Source organism: Ranitomeya variabilis, chromosome 2 (assembly GCF_051348905.1).
Source record: "Ranitomeya variabilis isolate aRanVar5 chromosome 2, aRanVar5.hap1, whole genome shotgun sequence".
NCBI classification, from domain to species: domain Eukaryota; kingdom Metazoa; phylum Chordata; class Amphibia; order Anura; family Dendrobatidae; genus Ranitomeya; species Ranitomeya variabilis.
In genome coordinates this window covers 769,779,544-769,796,838 of record NC_135233.1, presented here as the reverse complement: position 1 = coordinate 769,796,838, position 17,295 = coordinate 769,779,544, and the positions used below count along the sequence as shown (strand labels likewise).

General features: G+C 50.1%; 1 protein-coding gene across 1 annotated transcript in view; it reads right to left on the bottom strand.

The window, feature by feature from the left end:
• UBE2J1 (ubiquitin conjugating enzyme E2 J1) overlaps positions 1–14,070 on the bottom strand; it is a 90,054-nt gene extending 75,984 nt beyond the window's left edge. Inside the window, exon 1 of the mRNA XM_077289736.1 lies at positions 13,964–14,070. Coding sequence (XP_077145851.1) covers positions 13,964–13,994 — 31 coding nt within the window. The 5' untranslated portion in view covers positions 13,995–14,070. The remainder of the gene's footprint in view (positions 1–13,963) is intronic.
• Between the last annotated feature and the right edge of the window lie 3,225 nt (positions 14,071–17,295).

The following is a 17,295-nucleotide window of genomic DNA, read 5'->3' as shown; positions in this document are numbered from 1 at the left end:
TCATGGCCAAAAGCTCCCGATTACCTACATCATAATTGCGCTCGGCGGGCGAGAATTTTCTAGAGAAGAAAGCACATGCCTTCATCACCGAGCCATTAGAACTTCTCTGTGACAAAACCGCCCCCGCTCCAATCTCGGAAGCATCAACCTCCACCTGAAAAGGAAGTGAAACATCTGGTTGACACAACACAGGAGCAGAAGAAAACCGGCGCTTAAGTTCCCGAAAGGCCTCCACGGCCGCAGGAGACCAATCAGCAACATCAGCACCCTTTTTAGTCAAATCAGTCAAAGGTTTAACAATACTGGAAAAATTAGCAATGAACCGACGATAAAAATTAGCAAACCCCAAGAACTTCTGAAGGCTCTTAACAGATGTAGGTTGTGTCCAGTCACAAATAGCCTGAACCTTAACGGGATCCATCTCAATAGTAGAAGGAGAAAAAATGTACCCCAAAAAAGAAATCTTCTGGACTCCGAAGAGACACTTTGAACCCTTCACAAACAGAGAATTGGCCCGCAAAACCTGAAACACCTTCCTGACCTGTAGAACATGAGACTCCCAGTCATCAGAAAACACCAAAATATCATCCAAATACACAATCATAAACTTATCCAGATATTCACGGAAAACATTGTGCATAAAGGACTGAAAGACTGACGGAGCATTGGAGAGTCCAAAAGGCATTACCAAATACTCAAAATGGCCCTCAGGCGTATTAAATGCGGTTTTCCACTCATCACCCTGTTTTATCCGCACCAGATTATACGCACCACGAAGATCTATTTTATATAAATAGGAGGACATAGAGTTTTTTGCTGAATATATAATTTATTAAATTCAAAGATAAATGCAAGAAAACAAGTCAAATTTACATAGTCAAAAACGGATAATATATCAAATGTAACAAGTGAATTACCCAGGTGAGTATAAATGACCTATGGGCCACACAAAAAGCCACAAAGAAACCTGCTAATAACAAAAACTGCCGACATCCCAACATTTGAATATAGTTAGTGTGTTTAGACCTAACACCTATGTTACAGCATATTGCTGGTGGGCCATTAATCACAACACTACCATATCGTTACCTTAGTTAGTGTCCATGCATAAACAGGTTAAATTTATCTCAATATTTACCCATGTGGTCTCTGTAAGCTTCCCGTGTGGGCCTCAGTCACCCCAACGCGCGTTTCGCGTGCTAAAGATAGCCTCGCTTCCTCAGGGGGCGTGGCTTAATCCTAATCCTAGTCCAATTTAAATAGTGTGCCGTTCCGGTCACCTGACCCTGCGGCCTCCTATCAGTGATATTTAAAGTGCGCATGCGTTTGTATGGTATTTTATTACCATGGTAACCCATGGTTTAATTTACCGCTCCAGTATTGATGTATATATATCTCTCTCTCCCTTGTCAGCAGATGTCTACCACAGTAAATTCCCGTTTTGGAGACTATCGTCAGTGTTTCTCCGCCCAAGTGAAGATTAATTGTTAAACATTGATCCTATATGTCTCCGCAACTACACCTGACCCGCCGTAACTCCGCCCAGGGCGGAGTTACAGCGGGTCAGGTGTAGTTGCGGAGACATATAGGATCAATGTTTAACAATTAATCTTCACTTGGGCGGAGAAACACTGACGATAGTCTCCAAAACGGGAATTTACTGTGGTAGACATCTGCTGACAAGGGAGAGAGAGATATATATACATCAATACTGGAGCGGTAAATTAAACCATGGGTTACCATGGTAATAAAATACCATACAAACGCATGCGCACTTTAAATATCACTGATAGGAGGCCGCAGGGTCAGGTGACCGGAACGGCACACTATTTAAATTGGACTAGGATTAGGATTAAGCCACGCCCCCTGAGGAAGCGAGGCTATCTTTAGCACGCGAAACGCGCGTTGGGGTGACTGAGGCCCACACGGGAAGCTTACAGAGACCACATGGGTAAATATTGAGATAAATTTAACCTGTTTATGCATGGACACTAACTAAGGTAACGATATGGTAGTGTTGTGATTAATGGCCCACCAGCAATATGCTGTAACATAGGTGTTAGGTCTAAACACACTAACTATATTCAAATGTTGGGATGTCGGCAGTTTTTGTTATTAGCAGGTTTCTTTGTGGCTTTTTGTGTGGCCCATAGGTCATTTATACTCACCTGGGTAATTCACTTGTTACATTTGATATATTATCCATTTTTGACTATGTAAATTTGACTTGTTTTCTTGCATTTATCTTTGAATTTAATAAATTATATATTCAGCAAAAAACTCTATGTCCTCCTATTTATATAAATTATGTAAGAGTTGTCTGAACAAATTGGATAGTGGTATGCAGCTGGTACTTTGCTTAAGAAGATCTATTTTAGTAAACCACCTAGCCCCCTTAATGCGAGCAAACAAATCAGTAAATAATGGCAATGGATACTGGTATTTGACTGTAATCTTATTCAGAAGGCGATAATCTATACAAGGCCTCAGGGAACCATCTTTTTTTGCCACGAAAAAAAAACCTGCTCCCAGAGGGGACGAAGATGGACGAATATGTCCCTTTTCCAAGGACTCCTTAATATAATTCCGCATAGCAGTATGCTCTGGCAGTGACAGATTAAATAAACGACCCTTAGGGAACTTACTGCCAGGAATCAATTCTATAGCACAGTCACACTCTCTATGAGGAGGGAGCGAATTGAGCTTAGGCTCCTCAAAAACATCCCTATAATCCGACAAAAACGCAGGGATCTCCGAAGGAGTAGATGAAGCGATAGAAATCGGAGGTGCATCATCATGAACCCCCTGACATCCCCAGCTTAGCACAGACATTGTTTTCCAGTCCAGGACAGGATTATGAGTTTGTAACCATGGCAGACCAAGCACTAGTACATCATGTAAATTATACAGTACAAGGAAGCGAATCACCTCCTGATGAACGGGAGTCATGCGCATGGTCACTTGTGTCCAATACTGCGGTTTATTCATAGCCAATGGTGTAGAATCAATTCCCTTCAGAGGAATAGGAACTTCCAGAGGCTCTAGACTAAAACCGCAGCGTTTAGCAAATGACCAATCCATAAGACTCAGGGCAGAGCCTGAATCCACATAGGCATCGACGGAAATGGAAGACAGTGAAAAAATCAGAGTCACAGACAAAATGAACTTAGACTGCAGAGTATCAATGGCAAAAGATTTATCAACCCTTTTTGTGCGTTTAGAGCATGCTGATATAACCTGAGCTGAATCACCACAATAAAAACACAAACCATTTTTCCGCCTATAATTTTGCCGTTCACTTCTGGACTGAATTCTATCACATTGCATAGTCTCAGGTGCCTGTTCGGAAGACACCGCCAACTGGTGCACGGGTTTGCGCTCCCGTAAACACCGATCAATCTGAATGGCCATAGCCATAGACTCATTCAGACCTGTAGGCGCAGGGAACCCCACCATAATATCCTTAATGGCCTCAGAAAGACCATTTCTGAAGTTTGCAGCCAGGGCGCACTCATTCCACTGAGTAAGCACCGACCACTTCCGAAATTTCTGACAATATATTTCCGCTTCATCATGCCCCTGAGAGAGGGCTAATAAAGCCTTTTCAGCCTGAATCTCTAGGTTAGGTTCCTCATAGAGCAATCCCAATGCCAGAAAAAACGCATCCACACTGAGCAATGCAGGATCCCCTGGTGCCAATGCAAATGCCCAATTCTGAGGGTCGCCCCGTAGGAACGATATAACAATCTTGACCTGTTGAGCAGGGTCTCCAGAGGAGCGAGATTTCAAAGAGAGAAACAATTTACAATTGTTCCTGAAATTCAGGAAGGTAGATCTATCTCCAGAAAAAAACTCTGGAATAGGAATTCTAGGTTCCGACATGGGAGTGTGAACAACGAAATCCTGTATGTTTTGAACCTTTGCCGCGAGATTACTCAGGCTGGAAGCCAAACTCTGGACATCCATGATAAACAGCTAAGATCAGAGCCATTCAAGGGTTAAGAGGAGGTAAGAAGCAGCTAGACAGCAATTAAGGGCTAGGCAGCAAAACTCTGAAGGAAAAAAAAAAAAAAATTTCCCTTGAATACTTCTTTTCCTCCTGCTTCAGCCCAAACAATTAACACTTTGTGGGCCGGCTATACTGTCATGAATCCCCAATGGCTAGGGATAGCACAGGATAAGCAAAGTATAATAAATATCGGACGAGCTCTAGGGTGATGGAACCTGGGCTGACCGCTGCCCTACGCCTGACAAATGCAACTAGAGATAGCCAGGGAGCGTGCCTACGTTGGTTCTAGACACCACGCACCAGCCTAAGAGCTAACTAGTACTGCAGAGAAAACAAAGACCTCACTTGCCTCCAGAGGAATTAACCCCAAAGGTATAGTTGCCCCCCACATGTATTGACGGTGAAATGAGAGGAAGGCACACACATAGAGATGATGTATATAGCTTTAGCAAATAGAGGCCCGCTGAAAACTAGAAAGCAGAATGACACAAAAGGGGACTGAGCGGTCAGCAAAAAACCCTAATCAAAAAAAAACATCCTGAGATTACAAGAACCCATGTGCCAACTCATGGCACATGGGGAGAACCTCAGTCCACTAGAGCAACCAGCTAACAAAGAGACATTCTAAGCAAGCTGGACAAAAAACCAAACAACTGAAAATCAGCACTTAGCTTATCCTGAAAGATCTGGGAGCAGGTAGGCAGGAACCAAACAGAGCACATCTGAACACATTGATAGCCGGCAAGGGAAATGACAGAAAGGCCAGGTAAAATAGGAAACACCCAGCCTCTGATGGACAGATGGAAACCAAAGGCCGCAACCCACCAAAGTCACCCAGTACCAGCAGTAACCACCAGAGGGAGCCCGCAAACAGAATCCACAACACTCGTGCCAGTGGATTGCTTTTGCCTTTGCCTGTCCCGAAGAGGCCATGGACGCATATTTCCATGGATTTTATTTCGGATCTTCCAGTCTCTCAGAGGATGTCTGTCATCTGGGTGGTTTGTGATCGTTTTTCTAAAATGGTCCATTTGGTGCCCTTGCTTAAGTTGCCCTCCTCCTCTGATTTGGTTCCGCTGTTTTTTCAGAATGTGGTTCGTTTGCATGGTATTTCGGAGAACATTGTGTCTGACAGAGGATCCCAGTTTGTGTCCAGATTTTGGCGGTCCTTTTGTGCTAAGATGGGCATTGATTTGTCTTTTTCTTCGGCCTTCCATCCTCAGACAAATGGCCAAACCGAACGAACTAATCAGACCTTGGAAGCTTATCTGAGATGTTTTGTTTCTGCTGATCAGGATGATTGGGTGACTTTTTTGCCATTGGCTGAGTTCGCCCTCAATAATCGGGCTAGTTCTGCTACTTTGGTTTCGCCTTTTTTTTGTAATTCTGGTTTTCATCCTCGTTTTTCCTCAGGTCAGGTTGAGCCTTCTGACTGTCCTGGGGTGGATTCTGTGGTGGATAGGTTGCAGCAGATTTGGAACCACGTAGTGGACAATTTGACGTTGTCACAGGAGAAGGCTCAGCGCTTTCCTAATCGCCGTCGCTGTGTGGGTCCCCGACTTCGTGTGGGGGATTTGGTATGGTTGTCATCTCGTTACCTTCCTATGAAGGTTTCCTCTCCTAAGTTTAAACCTCGTTTCATCGGTCCTTATAAAATTTCAGAAATCCTCAATCCTGTGTCATTCCGTTTGGACCTCCCAGCATCTTTTGCCATTCATAATGTGTTCCATAGGTCATTGTTGCGGAGGTATGTGGTGCCTGTGGTTCCTTCTGTTGATCCTCCTGCTCCGGTGTTGGTCGAGGGAGAATTGGAGTATGTGGTGGAGAAGATCTTGGATTCTCGTGTTTCGAGACGGAAGCTTCAGTACTTGGTTAAATGGAAGGGCTATGGTCAGGAGGATAACTCCTGGGTTGTTGCCTCTGATGTCCATGCTGCTGATTTGGTTCGTGCCTTTCATTTGGCTCGTCCTGATCGGCCTGGGGGCTCTGGTGAGGGTTCGGTGACCCCTCTTCAAGGGGGGGGGTACTGTTGTGAATTCCGTTCTCAGGCTCCCTCCTGTGGTCGTGAGTGGTACTTTGTGAGTTCTGTTCATGGGCTCCCTCTGGTGGCTTTGAGTGTTACGGCTGGTCTGTAGCTGGACTCCAGCTGCCTCGTTTCCTGCTAGGCTTGCTGCCTATTTAACTCCACCTGGACCTTTACTTGTCGCCTGCTGTCGTTGTATTCAGTACTGGTTCAGATCTCTCTGGGACTTCCCTTGTGACCTGTCTCCCCGTGGAGAAGCTAAGTTTATGCTAGTCTATTTTTGCTCATTGCTATTTGAAAATGTTTCTCAGTATATGATGAGTTCAGTCCAGCTTGCTTATATGCTATTTGATTGCTAGCTGGAAGCTCTGGGGTGCGGAGTTGCGCCCCTCACATCGTGAGTCTGTGTGGGGGTCTTTTTGTATTCTCTGCGTGGATAATTTTTGTAGCATTTTATACTGACCGCACAGATTCCTTGCTATCCTCTGACTATTTAGTTATTAGCGGGCCTCATTTGCTAAAACCTATTTTCATTTCTATGTTTGTGTTTTCCTCTTAACTCACCGTCATTATTTGTGGGGGCTGCTCTCACTTTGGGGAAAATTTCTCTGAGGCAAGTGAGGCTTTGTTTCTCTCTAGGGGTAGCTAGTTTCTCAGGCTGTGCAGAGGCGTCTAGGCCGAGTTAGGAACGCTCCACGGCTGCCTATAGTGTGTGTTGATTGGATCAGGATTGCGGTCAGTAAAGTTCCCACATTCCCAGAGCTTGTCCTATTTTTTGGTTTACCTATCAGGTCAGTTCATGTGTTCTTACCACCAGAACCATAACAGAGACTGTTTTTTCGTGACATATTGGGCTTCATGTTAGTGGAAAATTTAGGTCGATAATTTTTGCGTTTATTTGTAAAAAAAATGGAAATTTGGCTAAAATTTTGAAAATTTCGCAATTTTCAAATTTTTATTCAGTTAAACGAGAGAGATATGTGACACAAAATAGTTAGTACATAACATTTCCCACATGTCTACTTTACATCAGCACAATTTTGGAAATAAAAATTTTTTTTGCTAGGAAGCTATAAGGGTCAAAATTTCACCAGCGATTTCTCATTTTTACCACGAAATTCACAAAACCATTTTTTTTAGGGACCACCTCACATTTGAAGTCAGTTTGAGGGGTCTATATGGCTGAAAATACCCAAATGTGACACCATTCCAAAAACTGCACCCCTCAAGGTACTCAAAATCATATTCAAGAAGTTTATTAACTCTTCAGGTGCTTCACAGCAGCAGAAGCAACATGGAAGGAAAAAATTAACATTTAACTTTTTAGTCACAAAAATGATCTTTTAACAACAATTTTTTTTCATTTTCACATAGGCAACAGGATAAAATGGATCCTAAAATTTGTTGGGCATTTTCTCCTGAGTACGGCGATACCTCATATATGGGGGTAAACCACTGTTTGGGCGCAAGGCAAGGCTCGGAAGGGAAGGCGCGCTATTTGACTTTTTGAATGGAAAATTAGCTCCAATCGTTAGCGGACACCATGTCGCGTTTGGAGAGCCCCTGTGTGCCTAAACATTGGAGCTCCCCCACAAGTGACCCCATTTTGGAAACTAGACCCCCCATGGAACTTATCTAGATGCATAGTGAGCACTTTGAACCCCCAGGTGCTTCACAAATTGATCCGTAAAAATGAAAAAGTACTTTTTTTTTTCACAAAAAAATTCTTTTAGCCTCAATTTTTTCATTTTCACATGGGCAACAGGATAAAATGGATCCTAAAATGTGTTGGGCAATTTCTCCTGAGTACACCGATACCTCACATGTGGTCACAAACTACTGTTTGTGCACACGGCAAGGCTCGGAAGGGAAGGAGCGCCATTTGACTTTTGAATGAAAAATTAGCTCCAATCGTTAGCGGACACCATGTCGCGTTTGGAGAGCCCCTGTGTGCCTAAACATTGAACCTCCCCCACATGTGACCCCATTTTGGAAACTAGACCCCCCAAGGAACTTATCTAGATGCATAGTGACCACTTTAAACCCCCAAGTGCTTCACAGAAGTTTATAACGCAGAGCCGTGAAAATAAAAAAGAATTTTTCTTTCCTCAAAAATTATTTTTTAGCCCGCAATTTTTTTATTTTCACAAGAGTAACAGGAGAAATTGGACCCCAAAAGCTGTTGTCCAGTTTGTACTGAGTACGCTGATACCCCATATGTGGGGGGGAACCACTGTTTGGACACACGTCAGGGCTCGGAAGGGAATTAGTGACGTTTTGGAATGCAGACTTTGATGAAATGGTCTGCGGGCATCACGTTGCATTTGCAGAGCCCTTGATGAGCCTAAACAGTAGAAACCCCTCACAAGTGACCCCATTTTGGAAACCAGACCACCCAATGAACTTATGTAGATGTGTGGTGAGCACTTTGAACCCCCAAGTGCTTCACAGAAGTTTATAATGCAGAGCCGTGAAAATAAAAAATAATTTTTCATTCCTCAAAAATTATGTTTTAGCAAGCAATTTTTTATTTTCGCAAGGGGAACAGGAGAAATTGGACCCCAATAATTGTTGCCCAGTTTGTCCTGAGCATGCTGGTACCCCATATGTGGGAGTAAACCACTGCTAGGGCGCACGTCGGGGCTTGGAAGTGAGGGAGCACCATTTGACTTTTTGAACGCAAGATTGACTGGAATCAATGGTGGCGTCATGTTGCGTTTGGAGACCCCTGATGTGCTTTAACAGTGGAAACCCCTCAATTCTAACTCCAACACTAACCCTAACACACCCCTAACCCTAATCCCACCTCTAGCCATAACCCTAATCACAACCCTGACCCCAACACACCCCTAACCACAACCCACACCCCTAACCCTAATCCCAACCCTAACCCTAATCCCAACCCTAACCACAACCCTAACCCCAACACACCCCTAACCATAACCCTAACCACAAGCCTAATCTTAACCCTATTTCCAACCCTAGCCCTAATTCCAACCCTAACTCTAATTCCAACCCTAACCCTAAGGATATGTGCCCACGTTGCGGATTCGTGTGAGATTTTTCCACACCATTTTTGAAAAATCTGCAGGTAAAAAAGGCACTGCGTTTTACCTGCGGATTTCCAGTGCTTTTTGTGCGGATTTCACCTGCGGATTCCTATTGAGGAACAGATGTAAAACGCTGCGGAATCCGCACAAAGAATTGACATGCTGCGGAAAATACAACACAGCATTTCCGCGCTGTATTTTCCGCACCATGGGCACAGCGGATTTGGTTTTCTATAGGTTTACATGGTACTGTAAACCTGATGGAAAACTGTTACAAATCCGCAGCGGCCAATCCACTGCGGATCCGCAGCCAAATCCGCACCGTGTGCACATAGCCTAATTCTAACCGTAACCCTAATTCTAACCCTAGCCCTAACCCTAACGGAAAAAATATATATATATATTTTCTTTATTTTATTATTGTCCCTACCTATGGGGGTAATAAAGGGAGGGTTCATTTACTATTTATTTTATTTTGATCACTGTGATAGGTTTTATCACAGAGATCAAAATGTACCTGGAATGAATCTGCCGGCCGGCAGATTCGGCGGGAGCACTGCGCATGCGCCCGCCATTTTGGAAGATGGCGGCGCCCATGGAGAAGACGGACGGACACCGGGAGGCTCGGTAAGTATGAGGGGGTAGGATCGGAGCACGGGGGGGGGGGGGGGGTTGGGGGTGGATCGGAGCACGGGGGGGGGGGGGGTGGATCGGAGCGGACAGAAGGACAGGGGAGCGGACAGGACGACGTAGGGGAGCGGACCACTGTACGGGACAGAAAGGAGGACCGGGGAGGAGATCGGTGGCGGGGGGCAGATCAGGGTTTCCAGCCATGGCCGATGATATTGCAGCATCGGCCATGGCTGGATTGTAATATTCCACCACTTTACATAGGTGAAATATTACAAATTGCTCTGATTGGCTGTTGAAAGTGAAATAGCCAATCAGAGCGATCGTAGCCACGGGGGGGCGAAGCCACCCCCCCTGGGCTGAAGTACCACTCCCCCTGTCCCTGCAGATCGGGTGAAATTGGAGTTAACCCTTTCACCCGATCTGCAGGGACGCGATCCCTCCATGACACCACAGAGGCGTCACAGGTCGGATTGGCACCGACTTTCATGACGCCTATGTGGCGTCACAGGTCGGGAAGGGGTTAACGGTGTGGCGGCCTCTGTGGCCTTTCAGGCTTACCGCCTGCCCCGGGAGAGGCAGGCTCGGCCACACAGCCCGGCATTCCCTGGGGAAGCTGGCTCGGCCACACAGCCCGGCATTCCCGAGGGAGGCAGGCTCAGCCACACAGCCCTGCATTCTCAAGGGAGGTGTCACGACTCCCGGGTATTACTGCTGCGGGGAGAGCTGCGCGCAGCAGCAATGAAGCTGAGAGCAGAGCGGCAGGAAACTCACCGGGTAGCAAATAGGACCTGAACCATGTGACAGGGAAGGAGGTGGTCGAGGGTGGCGGCAGATGCCAGGGTCTAGAAGAGACGATATATACTGGAGAGTAGTTAAACGTGCCGAGATCAAAACCAAGAGATAAAGAGGTAACCGAGGGGTGAGACGGAGGGATAGTCAGAAAAGGAAGCCAAATGTCAGAAAGCCAGCAGAACAAACAAGCAAAAGCAAACCGAGCACACACTGAAGGGGTCAGACACACAGACTAAACAAAACTATAGCTAACAGGGAATTGTAGTCTGGAGTGTGTATAACTACCCCTCCCAGATCCAGAGAGGCCAGCAATATTAACCCTGAGAGCGCAGGACACGAACCATGTCCTATACCATGACAGGAGGCAGGCTCGGCCACACAGCCCAGCACCCCCGGGGGAGGCAGGCTCGGCCACACTGCCCGGCACCCCCGTGGGAGGCAGGCTCGGCCACACAGCTCGGCACCCCCGTGGGAGGCAGGCTCGGCCACACAGCTCGGCACCCCCGTGGGAGGCAGGCTCGGCCACACAGCTCGGCACCCCCGTGGGAGGCAAGCTCGGCCACACAGCTCGGCACCCCCGTGGGAGGCAGGCTCGGCCACACAGCTCGGCACCCCCGTGGGAGGCAGGCTCGGCCACACAGCTCGGCACCCCCGTGGGAGGCAGGCTCGGCCACACAGCTCGGCACCCCCGTGGGAGGCAGGCTCGGCCACACAGCTCGGCACCCCCGGTGGGAGGCAGACTCGGCCACACAGCTCGGCACCCCCGTGGGAGGAAGACTCGGCCACACCGCCCAGCACCCCCGTGGGAGGCAGGCTCGGGCACACAGCTCGGCACCCCCGGTGGGAGGCAGACTCGGCCACACAGCTCGGCACCCCCGTGGGAGGAAGACTCGGCCACACCGCCCGGCACCCCCGTGGGAGGCAGGCTCGGCCACACAGCTCGGCACCCCCCGTGGGAGGCAGACTCGGCCACACAGCTCGGCACCCCCGTGGGAGGAAGACTCGGCCGCACCGCCCGGCACCCCCGTGGGAGGCAGGCTCGGCCACACAGCTCGGCACCCCCCGTGGGAGGCAGGCTCGGCCACACAGCTCGGCACCCCCGTGGGAGGAAGACTCGGCCACACCGCCCAGCACCCCCGTGGGAGGCAGGCTCGGGCACACAGCTCGGCACCCCCGGTGGGAGGCAGACTCGGCCACACAGCTCGGCACCCCCGTGGGAGGAAGACTCGGCCACACCGCCCAGCACCCCCGTGGGAGGCAGGCTCGGCCACACAGCTCGGCACCCCCGTGGGAGGCTGACTCGACCACACAGCTCGGCACCCCCGTGGGAGGCAGGCTCGGCCACACAGCTCGGCACCCCCATGGGAGGCAGGCTCGGCCACACAGCTCGGCACCCCCGTGGGAGGCAGGCTCGGCCACACAGCTCGGCACCCCCGTGGGAGGCAGACTCGGCCACACAGCTCGGCACCCCCGTGGGAGGCAGGCTCGGCCACACAGCTCGGCACCCCCGTGGGAGGCAGGCTCGGCCACACAGCTCGGCACCCCCGTGGGAGGCAGGCTCGGCCACACAGCTCGGCACCCCCGGTGGGAGGCAGACTCGGCCACACAGCTCGGCACCCCCGTGGGAGGAAGACTCGGCCACACCGCCCAGCACCCCCGTGGGAGGCAGGCTCGGGCACACAGCTCGGCACCCCCGGTGGGAGGCAGACTCGGCCACACAGCTCGGCACCCCCGTGGGAGGCAGGCTCGGGCACACAGCTCGGCACCCCCGGTGGGAGGCAGACTCGGCCACACAGCTCGGCACCCCCGTGGGAGGAAGACTCGGCCACACCGCCCAGCACCCCCGTGGGAGGCAGGCTCGGGCACACAGCTCGGCACCCCCGGTGGGAGGCAGACTCGGCCACACAGCTCGGCACCCCCGTGGGAGGCAGGCTCGGGCACACAGCTCGGCACCCCCGGTGGGAGGCAGACTCGGCCACACAGCTCGGCACCCCCGTGGGAGGCAGGCTCGGCCACACAGCTCGGCACCCCCGTGGGAGGCAGGCTCGGCCACACAGCTCGGCACCCCCGTGGGAGGAAGACTCGGCCACACCGCCCAGCACCCCCGTGGGAGGCAGGCTCGGGCACACAGCTCGGCACCCCCGGTGGGAGGCAGACTCGGCCACACAGCTCGGCACCCCCGTGGGAGGCAGGCTCGGGCACACAGCTCGGCACCCCCGGTGGGAGGCAGACTCGGCCACACAGCTCGGCACCCCCGTGGGAGGCAGGCTCGGGCACACAGCTCGGCACCCCCGTGGGAGGCAGGCTCGGCCACACAGCTCGGCACCCCCGTGGGAGGCAGGCTCGGCCACACAGCTCGGCACCCCCGTGGGAGGCAGGCTCGGCCACACAGCTCGGCACCCCCGTGGGAGGAAGACTCGGCCACACAGCTCGGCACCCCCGTGGGAGGAAGACTCGGCCACACAGCTCGGCACCCCCGTGGGAGGCAGACTCGGCCACACTGCCCGGCACCCCCGTGGGAGGCAGGCTCGGCCACACAGCTCGGCACCCCCGTGGGAGGCAGGCTCGGCCACACAGCTCGGCACCCCCGTGGGAGGAAGACTCGGCCACACAGCTCGGCACCCCCGTGGGAGGAAGACTCGGCCACACCGCCCAGCACCCCCGTGGGAGGCAGGCTCGGGCACACAGCTCGGCACCCCCGGTGGGAGGCAGACTCGGCCACACAGCTCGGCACCCCCGTGGGAGGCAGGCTCGGCCACACAGCTCGGCACCCCCGTGGGAGGCAGGCTCGGCCACACAGCTCGGCACCCCCGTGGGAGGAAGACTCGGCCACACAGCTCGGCACCCCCGTGGGAGGAAGACTCGGCCACACCGCCCAGCACCCCCGTGGGAGGCAGGCTCGGGCACACAGCTCGGCACCCCCGGTGGGAGGCAGACTCGGCCACACAGCTCGGCACCCCCGTGGGAGGCAGGCTCGGGCACACAGCTCGGCACCCCCGGTGGGAGGCAGACTCGGCCACACAGCTCGGCACCCCCGTGGGAGGAAGACTCGGCCACACCGCCCAGCACCCCCGTGGGAGGCAGGCTCGGGCACACAGCTCGGCACCCCCGTGGGAGGAAGACTCGGCCACACAGCTCGGCACCCCCGTGGGAGGAAGACTCGGCCACACAGCTCGGCACCCCCGTGGGAGGCCACACCGGCAGGCACCAGAGAAGTAGAATTTTCCATTGTATGGGCTCCTAAAATAAGTAATTGCTGTAACTGTGTCCCTCCGTCACCGGCCGGTACAGGCAGAAATCCTCTATGTAGCCTCATATAACGCCACATAAACACCGCACAGACCAAACCGAAAGTAAGCAGGTCACTGGCTGCACCGCGGTAATGAGGGGAGCAGCGGTAATTGAGAGGAGCAGTGGCACAGAGGACAGTGATGACAACACCCGCTCCCCCGGTACCTGGGCTCTTCAGGTTGTAGCGCGTCTCCATTTCTGCCCGACAGTGTCCTGCTCTCCGCCCACACCCATAGGGCACGCCCACTCACGTGACGGCGCATTGCTACAGCACGTCACGTGCTGATGATGTGGGCGGAGTTCACGTAATTCTTTGGTAGACAGCTGGTGGCGTCCTGTGGGATGAGTGACGTCATGGCGCACTCCGTACATCTTGCGTAACATCTGGATAGTTCAGTGATAAGGTGGAGCCGGAGACTGCGGGCACAAGTGGCTGAGTCCGGAGGGACGTGTCTGAATGGAAACGCTCGTGGGTTTTTATTATATTTCCACCAAAGGTGGCGCTGTGTGCACCTCTACATACATATATGTACATAACTAAAATACACCTGCGGCCCAGAAGGTGAGGGGGCCCACGGCTTGTGGCATTGTGCAGTTTGATAAATTATTAAATTGCAAACGGTCCGTGTACACAATGCTGAAGTTGTTTTCTTATTCGTCAGTGCCCACATCAAAGGGAGGGGTTAAGAAGCCCTCCTCTCCTCTACACTCATTACCTGTAGTAATTGCAGCTGTTTGAGCTTGTTACCTGTATAAAAGACACCTGACAATATGCTCAATCACACCCCAAACTCTCCACCATGGCCAAGGACCAAAGCTGACTAAGGACGCCAGGGAGAAAATTGTAGACCTGCACAAGGCTGGGATGGGCTACAGGACAATAGGCAAGCAGCTGACCTCAAGAAACCTGGGACCACATTCTCAAACATTACCATGAGTAACACACTACACAGTCATGGTTTAAAATCCTGCTGGGCACATAAGGTCCCCCTGCCCACGCCACCACATGTTCAGGCCCATTTGAAGTTCACCAATGACCCTCTGGATGATCCAAAGGAGGCATATGAGAAGGTTCATGTTGTCACATGAGGCCAAAATATAACTTTTGGTATCAACTCCACTCGCCGTGTTTGGAGTAAAAAGAAGGATGAGTACAACCCCAAGAACACCATCCCAACCGTCAAGCATGGTGGAGGAAACATACTTTAGGGGTGCTTTTCTGGAAAGGCAACTGGACAACTGCACCATATTGAATGGTTGATGGATTGTTGTCATGTATCGCGATATATTGGTCAACAACCTCCTTGCCTTAGTAATTGCACTGAAGATAAGTCATGGCTTGATTTTCCAACATGACAATGACCCACCACACAGCCAGGGCAACCTAGGAGTGACTCCATAAGAAACATTTGAAGGTCCTGGAGTGGCTTAGCCTGTCCCTAGCCTTGACCCCAATAGAAATTCTTTAGAGGGAGCTGAAACTCAATGTTGCCCAGCAGTAGCCCTGAAACCTGAAAGATTTGTACCTTGCTCCATGTTGTTGTCCTGTATAGAGCCCACTACAAGGATACCCATCTGAGTATTCTTTCAGATGATGAATGCTATAGTATCTTAGAAGAGGTTCCTTCACAATCAAAAAACGAATGGTATAGGGACTAATCAAACTTGTTTTGTACATGTAATCCCCTTTAAAACTTATCTTTTAATAATGCCAATGAAAAACCTTGACCCAAAACAAACCTTGGTTAAATAACCACATATAATAAAATACCACCAGTTAGGTGACCTATTGAGATGCTACAATAAACCTACTGCTCACACCTGCCTTGCTGTGGAGGTTGGCACCCTAAGAGACGATTTATTGGCGCCCCCACTCAATGCAGGCTGTCCCTGTCTCCCCTATGATATCCCTCTTAATGTAGGTGGGAAAACAAAATAGTAAAGAGCAGTGGTGAAAAAAGTACACACAATATGTATAAGTACCCAACAAATCTCAACAAGTATCCCCACTTCTGATCATAATGATACAGCACATCGCCCAAAGGTGAGCCAGATAACAAAATAATAGTCACAAGATAACTGTATTTGTCCCCTATAGTCACGGACATGTATTGATAACACATTCAGGTCCAGTAGGGACCAACACAGAGAACCAGAGTGTTGTGAAAAAAGATGACAAGAGATCACTTAGCGTGTGCTGGTGTCGTCCCGACGCGTTTCCCCGTTAGTACAGTTCATCAGGAGGAGATGGTGTGGTGACCGATACTGCCGGATGCCATGAAGATGAATAGCATAGGTCGGCGGTGGAAATGTGTGAGTTTAAATAACTCACATCAAGTTAGTGCGCCTAAATAGGCCCCGCCCCCACACGGATGCAGCGGGATATTATCCGGGTCATAGCAGCGTCATGACCCCCAAATATAGATCAAAACAAAATACCACCAATCCCTTTAACATTTACAAAAGGTTGCCATGCTTACAGACATATACAAAATATAATTTCTCATGTTACCGAGCTATTAGTTACTTCGCTCGTATCTTCACTTCCGGGTCCTGATCTGTCCCGGCGCACAACTCCTCCTCAGTCTAGCTCATGCGCACTCCTAAGATGTATGTGGAACGCACAGCCTAAGAACGGCCTGCGTTCCACAAGGAGACTGCGCGGTAGTCAGGAAATGGAGGGGGGCGTGTCTAATTGCCGATAATGACATGAGAAACAAAGACTAGTACGCTACTCATCCTTGAAGAGACTACATTTCATTATAGAATCTAATGCAGGTAAAAAAATATACTCAGAAGATATACATATACGCTTAGAGGAATAAATTCTAACAAAAATAGAAGTATGAATTTTTGCTCATGGCAACAGTAAAAATAGTGGATTAGTAGTATTAAATTCATTTTAATTTATTGTTTTGATTATATGGGGTCAGAAACGCCTGAAAATAAATCCAGTAACCATCAATAGTAATAGAAAAGATATAAAATTAGTCTCCCTCCAATCGGGAACATGCTAAAGCATGCAAGAATATGGGATTCATACGGAGGATATCCCAATCTTTCCTTGTAGTTTTATGTGTAACAAGAACAGCAAACAACAGGTAATCCATCATATTAGTATTCAAATAAAACAGGTATAGGACAAACACTCATTGAGCCCCCTAGGGGACAGTGATTGAATTCTATATATCCACTCGGTCTCTCTCCTTTGTATAATCTTGTCCAGGTCGCCCCCTCTAATTTTAGGTTTTACCAACTCAATCATACTGAATGAAATTTCTTGGAGACTTCCACCATGATAATCATTCATATGACGAGCCACTGGGGTATCCCGTTTGTGTCTGATATCCCCCAGGTGCTCGCCAACCCTGACCCGAAGCTCCCTCAGAGTCTTGCCTATATAGTCCAACGGACAGGTACAGGTGGCTTTATAGATTACACCGGTGGACTTACAGTTTCCAAAGTCTCTCAAAGAGAAAACTCTCCCATGTAATGCA